This window comes from Rattus norvegicus, chromosome 2 (genome assembly GCF_036323735.1).
Source record: "Rattus norvegicus strain BN/NHsdMcwi chromosome 2, GRCr8, whole genome shotgun sequence".
Classification (NCBI taxonomy): Eukaryota; Metazoa; Chordata; class Mammalia; order Rodentia; family Muridae; genus Rattus; species Rattus norvegicus.
Window position 1 is genome coordinate 185,547,161 of NC_086020.1, and position 14,920 is coordinate 185,562,080.

Consider the following 14,920-nt stretch of genomic DNA (forward strand, 5'->3'; position numbering starts at 1 on the left):
TGTTGTTTTTAAGGGATTTTTGGTTTTGATTTTTGTCTTCCAGCCCAGAGCTGGCCTGAACTGGTAAATCCTCAGCCTCCTCCCAAGTGTTGGGACTAGAAGCATGTGGCTACAACACCGAGCTAAGTTATTTTAAAGGAAGATATCTGTCTACGTTTCTTCAGGGGCAGAGAAACTCACAGTAGGGGCCAAGTGACTTGGAGCCTCTAATGGGGATAGCGACCTAATGCTGCGCAGCCTGTCAACACAGCTGGGTGAGTCCAGCGGGCTCAGGAAACACCAAAAATAAGCTACAAAGAATTCAGGGCCGTGCTTATGGTTTAGATTCCAAACACACTTTGTGTTTATCTCTTACCAAGAAGGGGGTATTTTTACGTGTGTGTGTGTGTGTGTGTGTGTGTGTATGTGTGTGTGTGTGTACACGCGCGTGCATTAAGACTAAAGGAGAACGCTGGAAGCAAAGGAATGTAAGTTGTGGGTCAACATATATCCTGATGCATTATTCTGTATGTCTAGCATAAAACCAGAGGTTTAAAGTAAAACACCACGACCGCCTCTACCTAGAAAAAAAAAGGCAAGTCGCCATTCAGAGGCAGTAAAGCCGTGCACAGGTGCCCTCCGCTCCCAGAGGTTTACCTGGAGGCCAGAGGGCTGAAGTCGGGCTTGCGGGAGGGAAACTGAGGGGCGGGGAGAGAAGGACAGACACACCTCGCCGGGCGCGGCTGTCGGCTGTCGCACAGGTCCCGCTTAAGGACCCGACTCAAGCGAACGAAGATTCCTTTCTCCAGGCTCTCCCGCCCATGGGCGAAGGGTTTGGTCCTCCAGCTCTCCCGCGTTCACCTCTGTGATCCCTCCACACCGACTGTCCGGGCTCCCCAGATCCCACACCTTCGTCCTTCCCCGACCCCACGCTGCATTCCTTTCGGTCACGGACTGAGACCCGTTACCTGCAAAGCGGCTCGACAGTCCTGCAAGTAGTCCTCCATGGTGAAGCCGGAGGTGTGCCGTAGCCCCTCAGCGAGGAGAGGTAACTCGGCCGAATGTACCCCGCCCCAGACTCAGGGTCTAGAGCCGAGAGTCAAGGGGCGGGACTCGAACCCGCCACTAAAGGGTTCTGCCTCCGAACCCAGGAGGAAGTGCGTAATCCGGCACTCCGGGAGTCCGGCGTTACCCCTCCCCCAGCGGCGGAGGCTGGGTTCTGAGCCCAAAGGCTCATGGGAGGTCAAGGAGGAGCATATCGCGGTGCCTCCTGGGAAATGTAGTCCAAAAGATCGTGGCTTTTCACCACCACCACCACCAAGTTTGCAGTTTTCTGAGTGCTATGACATACAAATTGTGTATGTGTCACAATAACTCGCCTTTATGGCATCTGAATTTGCAGATAGGACAAAGTATAGTATCTTTTCATATATCACACCGAACATCTGTTTGAGATTAATGTAAATTAATCTCTTAATTTTTTTTTAATACAAATTCTTGTTATGTAGCCCAAGTTAGTCTGGAATTGTAATCTTTCTGCTCAGTTTTCTGAATACTGGATTCACAGGCCTCGCTTGGTTGGGACTTCAAATTACAACATCGCTGTATATATTATTTAATAAAACAGCTTCCCTTGTTAGGTGTTTTCTTTGCTTGTTTTTCTTTTCTTTTTTTTAATTCTCCCTTTTACCAAACTGACATATCGTGATCAGTGTGTTTGTTCACGCTAGGAAAAGATTACCATAATCTTTGACTTGTCTTCTTAAAACCTACAGTCGTGCCAACTCTTCCTGCTTCTTCATAGCCTTTCTCCTCCTACAGCCTGAGCAAATATCTCCTCATACGGTTCTTGGAGTGTTGCAACCGTGACTTTGCTTCCTGGGTCTCTGTTGCAACTGTTCTCTCAGCTTTCGGAGTTGATTGAAGCCTTATCCTTTGGCCGTCACATCAATAGAGTTTAAAGAAGCCTTCAGAACGTAAGGCTAGATTCCAACATCCCTTAACTGCCACTTGTATATCCCAGGGCAGACTACCGAGGGAAAAAAATGTCCCTTCATCATAACATGTTCCCTCATCTTTTAATCTATCCGCAGATTTTCCTGCTTCTCAGGCAAGTGAGAAGAGGCAGAAGAGCGTCTTCCTCACCCTCGACCAGGTACACAGTTAAACTAATTTCATTCCTAGCCTTTAAAAAACATATAGGGAGGAAGGGAAGCCTTGGAAAGGTGCTCAGGGGGCTCCAGAAAAATAGGAGTGGGAATTTTCTTTGCTATTAAACGAGTAAATATTGCAAACACAACGCTCTTCCGCCCTGCTTCCTTAGCTCCAGAGTAGAGGCTGCGGCCGGCCGGCATCCAGGGAGGTCTAATCAGCTGCTGCTGTCCCGCCCTGCTCCTCCGGGCTCTGCCAGGCCGCCTGCTTTTCCCGGTTCTCACCGGAGAGGCACACGCGCTCCGTCCCTTCCAGCGGCAGGCGGAGGGAAGAGAAAGGGTCTGTTGTTTTTCTCTCTTCCTTTCTGCGGCTCACCGGGCTGCTGACCCACTCCGACAGCCCTGATGGAAATCCTCGGTGGCTGAGCAGGCCCCTCCTCCTCCAGGGACTGCGTCCTTGGCTAATTTGTCTTTGTCCGGACCTGGGGGAAAGAGGGAGAGAGAGAAGAAAAAGAAAACCCACAAACTTCCTTTGAAAGCCAGTTTGTAGGCAGGGCCTGGAGCGCACGCCGGAGGCTCGCTCACTTGGGAATCTTAAAGACTCTGAAAGCCGTGGGGGATCGCCTAGGCTGAGCTCTGCTTGTCCTCGCCCCCAACCCTGCTCTGACACCCCGGGTGTTGAGTGTGAGTCCGGAAGTGGCCGCGACCCAGGCTGGACGCCGCGAGAGTAAACCCGTGTCAAGCCGTGTAAGCTCCGGGGCTGACAGCTGGGAGGCAGCTGGCGCAGTCGGAGCCCCCCAACGATGTCCCCTCCTCCCGCGTCGAACCGCCAGAGTTGAGTCCTCTCCTAGTGCCGGAACCTCATCCATCTCTTTGAGGTAAAAACTTTGTTTTCAAACTATCCTCTCCACCTCGTCTCGCAGCTCTCCCCACCCTCTCTGGGGAAAGTTGACACCTGATGTCCCATCTGTGCTCTCTAAGCCTGGGTCGCTTACAGGATCCCAGGCACCCGGAGCAGTAAGAGATGGAGCAGTGAAAAAGATGCGTTCTCTTCATTTCCCCATTATAAACAAACCCAAACCGTCTCCTAGAGAGCAAGAATTGCAGGGTTTGCCTTAGTCTAGAAGAATCTCAAAGCATGTTGGCATGAAGAATTGCATTCAGCCGAGAAGATTGGGTAATACCAATAAAGGACTTGAGGGGAGAAGGGTCCTGAGGGCGTGTGATGTCTTTAAGTGCATACCTCTTTAATACGCTTTCCCCAGTGTGTAAATAGTAGCTGCTGCTGACTAGGAAAGGACCAGAGTGATTTGACTCCCTCACCGGTCACCATAGGTAATTCCAGGAAGAAAGAAGTGTAGGATTTTGACGGAAGAAAAAGAGGGACAGGGCTGAACACCCCACCCCCACCCCGCGTTTGTTTGAGTACTCCCCCCCCCACATGCTTTCCTTCTCTGAAATAGGCAGTGCCCTTCCCACCAGGAGTGGGCCTTGCAAGGTGAAGTCCTATGTTGCTCTTCCTACCCCACCGCTGTCCCTTTCACTGAGACCCCACTCCCCAGCCCCGCCCGTGGTTTCTGGTCGCTCCTTTCTTTGGCCAGCTAGCTTTCCCAACCCCCACTTAATTATTGATTATTTCTAGCCTGGGGTAGAAAATAAGCCGCGCTTGTCTTTAGGCCTTTTAATATTTTCCAGGCATGGCCTCTGCTTCAAGGTTCACTCTAAGTGCCATGGAGGGGCAAGAGATGTGGAGGGGGCGGAGAGTGGAAGGCCACTTCCAAGTAATTTTTGCTACTCTAACTCTAAATTAACAAAATATAAATCACCTGCAGCTAGCACAAATTATATTTGAGTAAGGAGAATGATCAATTTACTATATTTATATTATTTCAGTAACTCCAATGTTTCGCTTGGAGCCCAGGCAGACCTTGAACTCAAGGTCCTCCTGCCTCAAGTCCCCTGAGTAATAGGGATTGGAAGGCCTGAAACACCACACCCAGCTGATACTCCTGAAGGCTTTGTCAGAAGTCCCAAGTCTTGACAGTTTGCAAGAAGAAAGCAGGCAATCAGATCTGCCTGTCTCTGCCCACAGGTGCTGGAATTAAAGGTGTGTGCCACTGTGCCCTGTGGTACCAGTCTGAGAGAAAAAGATTCTAATTGATTTTAATTTCTCCTGGCTTTATTTCTGTAATGGTGCTGGAGATCAAACCCAGGGCCTTGCATGTGTTAAGCACATGTCCTGCTAGGTTATACCCCAGAATGGGTGTATGTTCTGTTAGTGAGCAGGGAGGGGAGGAAGGAGGAGCAAGGGAGATTTCCAGAGGCATCTGCAGTCCTATCTGGACCTCCTTAGTAGCTAACAGGAACCGCCTTTGTCACTATACACACCTGGTGGAGGTACGCTTACACACTTAGGAGTGCTTGCCTCTGTGTGTGTGTCGTGTGTGCTTGTCCCCCATGGAAGCCGGAAGAGGACAGCAGCTTCCCTGGGAATTGAACCGTGATCCTCTGGAAGAGTACTGCGTGACTCAACCGGGGAGCCACCTCTCCTGGGGTACTTTAATGTAAATCAGTGAGCAGCAGTTTCCCACTCCATATAAACATTGAACAGGAGACAATCTCTGGGCACAAGCACTGCAGGAAACAAATAGGATGTAAAGTTGCCACCTCTAGCTGGTGAGCACTTCCAGAGGAAGAACTGTGGAGAGTCTTTTGCATGCCCCCTAACTAACGCTGTTACCAGTAGTAGGATTAGAACCTGTGCCTCAGGCAGCCCTAACAAGCCAAGTTAGTTTCTTGTCTTCAATACGCCAACTAAAGGAGCTGAACTGGTGGACACAGGGCCAGCCAGTGAGGTGGCCAAGGCTCTAGCTGCCTGATGACCTGAGCTTGAGCCCCAGGTTCCAGTGGTGGAAGGACAGAACAAACTTGAAAGTTTCCTTCTGGCCTCCAGGTGTGTACACACAGACACTAGGTAAATATAATAAAATTAAAATAATCATAGTGAAAGGTAGAAAAAAAAGCAGAAATTTATTCAATGTGGCCACATTAGGATTAGCGACAAAGAGATTTGGTGACATCCTAAGTCTATCTTCACAGTCCTAAATGAAGGGTAAAGTTTCAGGAGAGAGCCTGCTTTCTGCACAGCTAAACTGCCTAGGGCTGGTCAAGGTGTGGTCTGCCCGTCATCCACTTGGGTTGTTTGGGCCTTAGCCTTGCCTGCAAGGTTGTTAGACAAGTTGTTAGAATGCTATTGAAGTCTTTTCCTGGATACAGCCTCCTCTCTGGCTCGAACAGTGTTTTTCTCCTCCAGGCTTGAGATTCCTGGGGGAATCCCAATGGATTCCTTGGGATCCATTGTTTCAATGGTCAGGTTGACAGTGAGATGAATGAAGGGCATGAAGTGTCTCTTTAGAACAGTGGTTCTCGACCTGTGGGTTGGGACCCCTATGGAATTGTTGACCACCCACCTAAGACTATAGAAAAACACAAATATAACCTTATGATTCCTAACAATAGCAAATGACAGTTATGAACTAGCAATGAAAATCATTTTATGGTTGGGGTCACCACAACATGAGGGACTGTATTAAAGGGTCGCAGCATTAGGAACGTTGAGAACCCCTGCTTTAGAAGATTCTCAATCCTTTCAGGGATGCCCAGGTAACAAAGTTGCTTATCTGACACTGATTCAAGTCCCATGAAAAACTGCATTTCCTTTCCTTGACAGGAAGCCCCTCCCTAACCTTTTTGCTGTGACTGGTTTGGTATTGTGTGAGGTTCAACCTGGTCTTGTGTGGCCTCCAGGGCCTCCAATATCAGCACATGGGTGACTGAAGTTGGAGCATCACCAAGAATTCTAGGCCACCGGCTGGCATGGTGACACCCACTTTTTAATTATAGCACTCAGGAGGCAGGCAAGTGGATCTGAATTTGGGGCTAGCCTGGTCTACATAAACCAGCCTTACCTACATAATAAGACCTTGTCTCAATAATTAAATAAATTCAGAGTCCTGGGGCTGGAGAGATGGCTCAGCGGTTAAAAGCACTTACTGCTCTTCCAGAGGTCCTGAGTTCAATTCCCAGCAACCACATGGTGGCTCACAGCCATCTGTAATGGGATCTGATGCCCTCTTCTGTGTCTGAAGACAGCTACAGTGTACTTATATACAATAAATAAATCTTAAAAAAAAAATTCAGAATCCTTGGAGGAAAAAGATTTCTTCTCCCTTACCAGCTTGGCACAAAATTTAAGAACATGGTGTTACTTTTTTATATCTTTTTTTTTTTTTTTTTAAAGATTTTATTCATTTATTATATATAAGAACACTGTAGCTGTCTTCAGATACACCAGAAGAGGGCATCGGATCTCTTTACAGATGGTTGTGAGCCACCATGTGGTTGCTGGGAATTGAACTCAGGACCTTGGGAAGAGTAGTCGGGTGCTCTTAACCGCTGAGCCATCTCTCCAGCCCACTTTTTTATATCTTTATCTACCAACCATATGGCGACTATTCTCTGGTCCCTTGGGTTAGCAGGACAAAGGTAGCTTGTCCCTAAGGACACCAGCTATGTGCTCAGAATGTTCTGGGAGGGACAAGGTTTGTTGTCTGTAGCTGACAGGATGCTTTTAACAAGGCGGCCTAAATATCACCCTGTTAATAACCATAAGGGTTGTTTGGTTTTGTTTACTGGTTTGTTTGCTTGGGAAGCTACTCCATCATCCTTCTGGGCTTTGCACTTAACCTTTATGTTCTGTCTTTTCTTAAAAAAAATGTTTTATTCTATTTTGTGTGTATATTTTGCCTATGTGTCTATGGTAGGAGATCCCCTGGACATGGGGTTACAGGTGGTTGTGAGGGTTCCTGTGGATGCTAGAAATTGCCTCTGGAAGAACGACCAGTGCTCTGAGCCATTTCTGTAGACCTCTCTGACTTTTCCTCATTCTCTATCATTTTCTGTTTCAGGGAAGAAACCAGTTCCACCCAGTATCTTTCATCCTTTCCAAGACTGGAAACCTAAGTCCAGGTAGCCACATCTGGTCACAGCAAGTCAGAGGTTTGGAATCAGCTGATACCTGTTTATACTGAGAAAAACTTAATCTAGAGCCAGAGTGGCCTACCCTGTTCACTTTGTCTTTTCTTGTTTCCTTTGCTCTATAATTCAATGACCTTATTGGCCAGGTCCTTTTGCACACTAGAATAGCCCTAGGCAAGGTCTCTGAGGTCACAGAGCAACTTCATTCCCCTCAGCTGACTCTGTACCCACTATGGAACAACCTCAGGCTGAGTGCCCAGCCCCCAGTAAGACCAACAGTGCAGAAACTGTTGAATCTGAAAAGCACGAGGCCCTGTCTGGACCAGAAAAGCATCCTCAGGACAAGGACGGTGCAGATGCTGCACCAGAAAAGCATCCTCAGGACAAGGACGGTGCAGATGCTCATGGGGAAGCAGGAAAACAGAAGTCAGGAGACCAAACTTTGCCACCAGTCCAGGATGGGGGAAATCTTGAGTGTCCTCCTCCTGAAGCTAGTTCAAGTCCTCCTGGGCCAGCTTGTGGGATACCATCTGAGGTAGAGACAACAGAGGCATGTTCCAGGCCGCAGCAGCTTCCCCAGTCCCCCAGGATCCAACAGCCTGATCTAGATTTCTACTGTGTCAAGTGGATCCCCTGGAAGGGAGAACGGACCCCCATCATCACCCAGAGCAGCAATGGTCCTTGTCCTCTCCTGGCCATCATGAACATCCTCTTTCTGCAGTGGAAGGTAAGTCAAAGAGTGTAAGGTGCCGGGCAAGTAAAATGTTCACAGATTTGCCTTTCAGAGACGCTTGGTTTACTCACGTAGACATTCCTCACAACGTCGTGCTATACAAAGGCCACTGTAAAAGTAATTCTTCAGGGGGTTTCTAAACCCCCTTTGTTCTCAAATAACTGCTAGACATTTCTACACCTGCTTTAGCCTGTTTTAGGTCCGAAATAAAGACACGAAGACCTGGTATTTTTATTACACACTGCAAACCTAAACTGGGCAGGTTCTGGGCTGTTCTAATGTTCTGCCTGCCTTGACCCACTCTGGTCCGTGTGTGTGCGTGCATGTGCATATGTGAAGACATAGACACCTTACCAAGCGGAGAATGGTTAGGCCAACTATGTTCCAGGATCTACTAGGAAATCCTCTCCAGTAGGAAAACTTTGGGATTTTTTTTCCAACCCATATCAGACGTGATGTGGTTCTGGGCTAGGCCAGGAGGGTGGCACTGTGAGAAGTCCCAGAAGGTTCTTGAGAGCATTGGCCAGCAGGCCAGAGCCAGTGCTGATAGGTAGACCTATGTAAACTGGCCATGGGTGCTGGAAACTTGAGGGTCACTGAAGCCAGAGTCACACAAGGGCCAGTCTCTTGTCGAAGTTCTCTTGTAAAAGGGTATCAATGCAGAGCCTTGAGATTGTCCTGGAGTGTAGCAGTGTGGTCCTAGGAACCACCTTCAAAGTTCCAAGTTCTTATTATTCTGATAATAGTTTTGTGCTATTCACTGAGAAGTCAGGGCTGTCAGAGGCTGGCTCATTAGTATATCACAGCCTGCCTTGAGACTGGCTCTGTATCTTGCAAGAATTACATTATTCTAAGTCACATAAAATGGTTTCACCTTTGTTTCTGATAGTCAGAGAGACCTCTTATGCAAGGAGTGGGGTGGGAAACACTGGTACTAGTCTTCTAGGACCCACCTCCTCCATTCTGATTTCACTCAAGCCAGTTTTAAATTTCCAAGTCACTCTTAGGTGCACCCCTGTCTTCCCTACTCTCTCACTCTGGGAATACCGGGCAGTATCTCTGTTTCTTCCCTCCCCTCAGCTTTAAGCCCCTTTCTCCCCATTCTGTTCTATCATTAGATTGTTGTTGTTTTTAACAAAAATCTCAATCATTGGATTTTACCAATGAAGACTGGGGAACCGGATGCTCGGGTGGAAGCAGCAGAGAGGCAGAGAAAGCTCCCAAATGACCTCCTCCTCCACTGATGTCCCAGCAGCAGTGCCCTCTCTCCTACTGCCTCGTAGACTTCCTTCAAACTGCATGTCCCTCCCTCCCACTTCCGCTCATCGATATCCATCCTGACTCCCTCTTACTTTCCATGGCTTTTCCTTAATCCTATATTCACTTCCTGTCAGCTGGCTGCTTGCTCCACCCCTTGACCTATAGTTGACTTTGTTTAATCCTGTTTACAGTATTCAAGCAGAAACCTCTTGGCTTAAAACTGTGTGAGTCACACCACAACTAGAAACAGGTTTTTCCAGTAAACAACACAATGTCGGGGTTCACAGTGTGATCAAATGTCCCACAACACCCATCTCTCTCCTGTCTCTGTCTTCCTTGTTTCCTTTGTTTGTTTGCTTTTTGTTGTTGGTTTTGGTTTTTGTCTCACTTTGTAACCTGGATTGGCTTGGAACTCACTCTGTAGGCCAGGCTGGCCTCAGACTCATAAAGGTCCACCTGCCTCTGCCTCCCAGTGCTGGGATTAAAGATGTGCGGCACCACGCTCCTGAGGTTTTGAGACAAGGTCTTACACTGTAGACCAGGCTGACCTCACTCCTCCTGCCTCTGCCTTCTCTATATTGGGATTACAGTGGTGAGCCACCGTGCCTAGCTTGGACCCCCCTCTTGCTGCATGTTCCTCCTTCATTGCTGGTAGTGAAAGTCACTTATGACCACCCGTCTCTCTTCAGGTAAAGCTGCCGCCTCAGAAGGAAGTGATCACATCAGACGAGCTCCTGACACATCTTGGTGAGTGATGTGGTAAAGGTCTCTCCTTTGGAGCTCTGATGTGAGATTGAGGGTAAGGAAGACCCTGCGTCTTTCCTGTAAAGCTGGAGTGTAAAAAGCAAAGATCAAAGGTTGAGGATCTTTCAGTTAAGCCCCAGTTCTGCCTAGAATCACTACCCCTCCCGCCACGATTCCTGGTGTGGGGATCAGACGTAGGCCTTGACCATCCCAGGCAAGCACTGTGTCATAGACATTATATTAGATGGGTCCTACACCTCTATAAACCTATTTATTCCTCTGAGAAATGAATACTCTGGATTGGAGTTTAAAAATCTGAGGTCCTGTGCTATTACCCCCCAGAAGAGGAGGAACCAAGTTTTGGGGACAACTAGCAGGCTAGGGTAGGCTAATGAGTTTCCTGTCTTACAGGAAACTGCCTTCTGTCCATCAAACCCCAAGAGAAGTCTGAGGGCCTTCAACTTAACTTTCAGCAGGTGAGGCAAGAGGGCAGTGGATGGGGTCTGCAGGCTTATGAGGGGACCCAGGACCTATTGAGAAGCCCTTGAAGCTAAAGGGCAGTGGATGGGGTCTGCAGGCTTGCAAGGGGACTCGACCTACTGAGAACTTTTGTGGTTAACTTCTCATCTTGGTATCTTCTCAGTGAAGAACGACATCTCTCTGTCATGAAAACAAAAAGATGTTCATTTTTGTATAAGATAGAGGATTAAGGTAGCCCTGCGTAGTGATGTATATTGATGTATGCCTTTAATTACTTGGGAAGCAGAGAGAGGTAGATGTCTGTGAGTTCAAGGCCAGCCTAGTCTACAGAGGGAGTTTCAATACAGCCAGGGCCACGTAGTAAGTCCCTGTCTCACAAAAGGGAGGTTGGAGTAAGAGGCGGTGAGTGAAATGAGTGGTTTGTAAGAAAGACAGACCTGAAAACCTGGGACTGCTGATTTGTTTCTGGATGGTGGGTGTGAGGGAGGAAAGGCTAGACCAGCCATCTTGTCTTTTCTCCCACCAGAATGTGGGCGATGCAATGACGGTGCTCCCTAAACTGGCCACAGGTCTGGACGTCAATGTGCGATTCACAGGCGTCTCAGACTTCGAGTACACACCGGAATGCAGCGTCTTTGACTTGTTGGGAGTACCTCTATACCATGGCTGGCTCGTGGATCCACAGGTGAGAGCGGGAGGCCCTGGCAAATCCTGGACAAGGTTTTGGGGCGGGGTGGGGCATCTGGGAAGAAAACGGTTGGATTTGTTGGAGGAGGGGTAGGATTTGGAGATTGAACTGATCCAGGATTCCTTGGATTCTAGTGTTGGGTGGAGTCACATCCCAGGACAAGGAAATCACACACAAATGAGATCAGGTCTTTGGACATCAAAAGTTCAGGAATCTTTGATCATAAGAGCCACAGTCCAATGGGTTTGGTTCATTTCCTTCCTTTAAAAAAAAGTGTATTTTTGCTGCACCCCATTCTACTCCCCAGAGTCCTGAGGCTGTGAGTGCTGTTGGGAAACTGAGTTATAACCAGCTAGTAGAGAAGATCATCATCTGTAAACACTCTAGTGACTCCAACCTCGTGACAGAAGGTAATGCTGATAGCCCACTTCCTTGTAGATCTCTCGTGGAGGGAAGGCAGTGAAGCAGGCGTGCTATTGTGGTTGTTTTGTGTTATAAGAGAGAAAAAAAAAAGAGACCTTTTTTTTCCTTTTTGATATAAGGTCTCATTCATGTAGTTCAGGCTAGCCCTGAAATCACTACATAGCCCAGGCTAGTCTCAAACTCCTGATCTTCCTGCATCAACCTCCTGAGAGCCCAGGTTACAGATGTGCACTCCACTCTTGCTGTGTTGGGTGCATGTATAAATAGCCAGGCTTTAGGAAGAGTTTTTATCTCAACTCTGAGGACTGAGGTACAACAGGTTCTCTCAGCTCAGGCTGGCTTTGGAGCTGAGGATGAATTTGAACCTCTGATCCTCTGCCTCCAGTATCCAAATGTCAAGATTACAGACATGCATTGCCAAGCCTGGCTTCAACTCTGTGTGTGTGTGTGTGTGTGTGTGTGTGTGTGTGTGTGTGTGTGTGTGTGCGCGCGCGCGTGGGCGCTGCTGGGAATCAGATCTGGGGCCTTGTCATATAGCCTAACACTGAACTGCTCCAGCCTGAGGAAGGGGCTTCGCAGAGTGGGACTCAGGAGAGCACCCTAGGGCTTTTTGACAAACCTCCTTATCTTGGACTTTGTTTTATTTGCTTTGGAGAGCTATGCTGGGGGTTGTGGGGACTTTAATTTTTATTTTGAGGCAGGATCTCTCTATGTGGGCCAGGCTAGGCTGGAACTGCTGTATGAAGCAGAGATCAACCTGCCTCTGCCTAGCCAGGCTTGGGACTAAAGGCGTGCACACCACGCCCAGGATTGAGCCCAGCCCTTTTGATTTGGTTTGGATTCAAGCCGTGTCCCTCCTTGTGGCAGGCTTGATTGCGGAGCAGTTCCTGGAGACCACCGCAGCTCAGCTGACTTACCATGGCCTGTGCGAGCTCACAGCCACTGCCAAGGAAGACGAACTTAGCGTCTTTTTTCGAAACAACCACTTTAGCACGATGACTAAGCACAAGGTGATGGGGACTTTGGAGGCGGGGAGCAGGGACCATGTCATTTCCCTGGGCCTCTTTCCCTGGGGTCAGTGTGTCAGGCAGGATAACGTGGGTTCAGCCATGATAGCAAATAACCACCAAGGTCCATGTGGTTTACCACAGTGTTTGTTGCTAACTCATGATACATGCATGTTGAGTGCAAACTGGTTACACCTTGTGCCACACCATCTTTACCCTGGGACTCCGGTTAAAAGGCCTTTATATATGCAGGAAAAGAGAGTGACAATGCATTCATTCTCAATGCATTTGCCTAAAACTGACACTGACCAGAGCAGGTCCTCAGGAATAAACCACAGTCAAAGAGACAGGAGCGTTCACCCTCTCCCAGGAAGGGCAGTCGGAAGTCTGGTTAGGAGCGGAAGTTCTCTAGGAATGGGGTAAAAGAGAGAGCACTGGTTCTGCCTCCCTCAGTCCCATCCCCCACCCAGCCTATCCCTCAGCCCTAGCTGGCCTAGAACTCGAACTGCCGCCGCTGGCCTTGCCTTGAACTTCTGCTCTTCCTGCCTACATTTCCCAGGGTAAGATTGTGCACCACCACGCCCAGTTTTTCTGGTTCTCAAAGGGTTTGTATTTATACACATCTGAAAACACAGAGAAGCCAAGGAAAGGTTGTAGAAAACTGTCTCTGGTGTGATACCCTAGCCCCAAGGGTTCCTTAACTACAGCACACCCATCTGTGTTCAGATGTCCCTTCCTGCTCCCCGTAGCCACAGATATCTAGGAAATACTGGATACTCAAGAGTGTCAAATTCCAGTCAGTACGCAGACTGTAAACTGCTTCTCTGTTACCTGACCCACCAGTTTGCTGTCCTTTTCAGCTTGTGAGATGGGTGTGTAAGGCAGAGTGTCCTGGGGGTCGGACTTAGGGAACTTGGGTACTTGTCAGACACTTGCTCCAATACTGAGCTAACTTCTGGCCTTGGCTGTCTGTCTTTTGCAGAGTCACCTGTACCTACTGGTCACTGACCAAGGTTTTCTACAGGAGGAGCAGGTGGTGTGGGAGAGCTTGCATAACGTGGATGGGGACAGCTGCTTTTGTGACTCTGACTTCCACCTAAGTCATTCCCTAGGCAAAAGCCATGGAGCAGAAGGTGGGAGTGGCTCTCCAGAGAAGCAACTGCAGGTAGACCAGGTGTGTGGGGCCTTTGGAATGGCACAGAATCCATTGGCACCGAAGCTCTACCCTCTAAGTGACCTTTATGCATTCTATTGGCTGGAGGCTGTCCAACACCCAAGCCTCTTCGAGTTGCCCTGAAGTCATCTTCTTGCTTGGAAGGGACTGATTTTCAGGCACCACAGATAACATACTTGACAATGTGTTTTACCAGAGGGAGTATTTGAAGGAAACTTGGTTTGGAGGTTTGGCCTGAATCTCTATCTTTCTGTCTTAGTCCATTCCTGACTTGCTTTCTCTCTAGGACTACCTTATTGCCTTGTCCCTGCAGCAGCAGCAGCAGCCACAGGGCATGCTGGGTCTCAGTGACCTGGAACTGGCCCAGCAACTTCAACAAGAAGAGTACCAGCAACAGCAAGCAGTTCAACCTGTGCGGACCAGGGCCCCTTCATCCCCGGTGAGCCTGCCCTTCTCCTGGTAGGCATGGAGTGCCTACTGTTTCTGTATGGGGCACTGACCGGCTTGATAGAGAATGCATATGGTCTCTGAACAGGTCTGAAAAGTTTCCCCCCATAATCTGTGCTACCATTGATGTTGAACCCCGATGCCTGTGACCTCTACCAAGGTTATTGGATAACTAATTGCTAAATCTCACACAGGGTAGAGGAGCCACATCTGGACGCCCAGCTGGGGAGCGGAGGCAGAGGTCGAAGACTGAGTCAGACTGTGTTCTGCTCTGACTCCGCCCCATACAGCCTGCCCCGCCCCTTCTTTCAGAGGCCTTGACCGGCAGGACCCCGCCCCACCTCAATCCTTGAGGCATACAGGATAACCTGTATGCGCTATTGGGGATCAGAACAGTGGGTGCCAAGATCAGACTTGGTACCGTCTTTGCCCTTGTACTGCTATCTTCTCTTCCTCTCATCCAGGGCCACATGGGTATGGGTTGGGTGAAGATCTCTGGTTCCCAGTCCCCTTTCCTGGATTAGTCACATGGATATGCCGACCCAGGCTGCTAAGTGAGACACCCATCTCCTGTGTCCTTGCCTGTCTGGTTGTTCCTGGGCTTAACCGCACAGGCCTGTCTTTGTTTTAGGGTTTGGTTTGGGTTTATATCTTTATTATTTTTAATGCCTTCCTAGGGGTTTGGAAATAAAACTCCTTTCCTGAGATTTGCGTTCCTACCCTGGAGCAGTGGGGTTAAATATTTGACCCAGCTGAGGAATGTGAGCGGGGAGGAGCGGGGAGGAGCGGGGAGCCGAG

At 48.8% G+C, this 14,920-nt stretch overlaps 2 protein-coding genes across 7 annotated transcripts in view; one reads left to right on the forward strand and one right to left on the reverse strand.

Annotated features, from left to right (window-relative positions):
• Nucleotides 1-1,242, reverse strand: part of Prune1 (prune exopolyphosphatase 1) — a 28,834-nt gene extending 27,592 nt beyond the window's left edge. Inside the window, exon 1 of one of the 3 annotated variants that reach the window (XM_006232885.5) lies at nucleotides 948-1,125. In XM_006232885.5, coding sequence (XP_006232947.1) covers nucleotides 948-986 — 39 coding nt within the window. In that variant the 5' untranslated portion in view covers nucleotides 987-1,125. Of the gene's footprint in view, nucleotides 1-708; nucleotides 846-947 lie in introns of those variants that run through there. The other 2 variants (XM_017590899.3, NM_001007697.1) reach the window with 2 other exon arrangements.
• Nucleotides 1,243-2,865: 1,623 nt separating this feature from the next.
• Mindy1 (MINDY lysine 48 deubiquitinase 1) lies at nucleotides 2,866-14,827 on the forward strand. Of its 4 annotated transcripts, XM_039102352.2 has the most exons (11): nucleotides 2,869-3,007; nucleotides 4,023-4,236; nucleotides 7,097-7,893; nucleotides 9,849-9,906; nucleotides 10,315-10,379; nucleotides 10,910-11,068; nucleotides 11,379-11,481; nucleotides 12,362-12,504; nucleotides 13,484-13,675; nucleotides 13,962-14,114; nucleotides 14,317-14,827. In XM_039102352.2, exons 3-11 carry the CDS (start codon nucleotides 7,399-7,401, stop codon nucleotides 14,395-14,397), a joined length of 1,449 nt encoding a protein of 482 aa, XP_038958280.1. In that variant the 5' UTR covers nucleotides 2,869-3,007; nucleotides 4,023-4,236; nucleotides 7,097-7,398; the 3' UTR covers nucleotides 14,398-14,827. The 4 variants fall into 4 exon arrangements, with proteins under 4 accessions (XP_017446390.1, XP_038958281.1, XP_038958280.1 ...); XM_017590901.3 differs by lacking the exon at nucleotides 4,023-4,236 and having other exon boundaries at nucleotides 2,866-3,007; XM_039102353.2 differs by lacking the exon at nucleotides 4,023-4,236 and having other exon boundaries at nucleotides 2,866-3,007; nucleotides 13,989-14,114.
• Nucleotides 14,828-14,920: the final 93 nt, after the last annotated feature.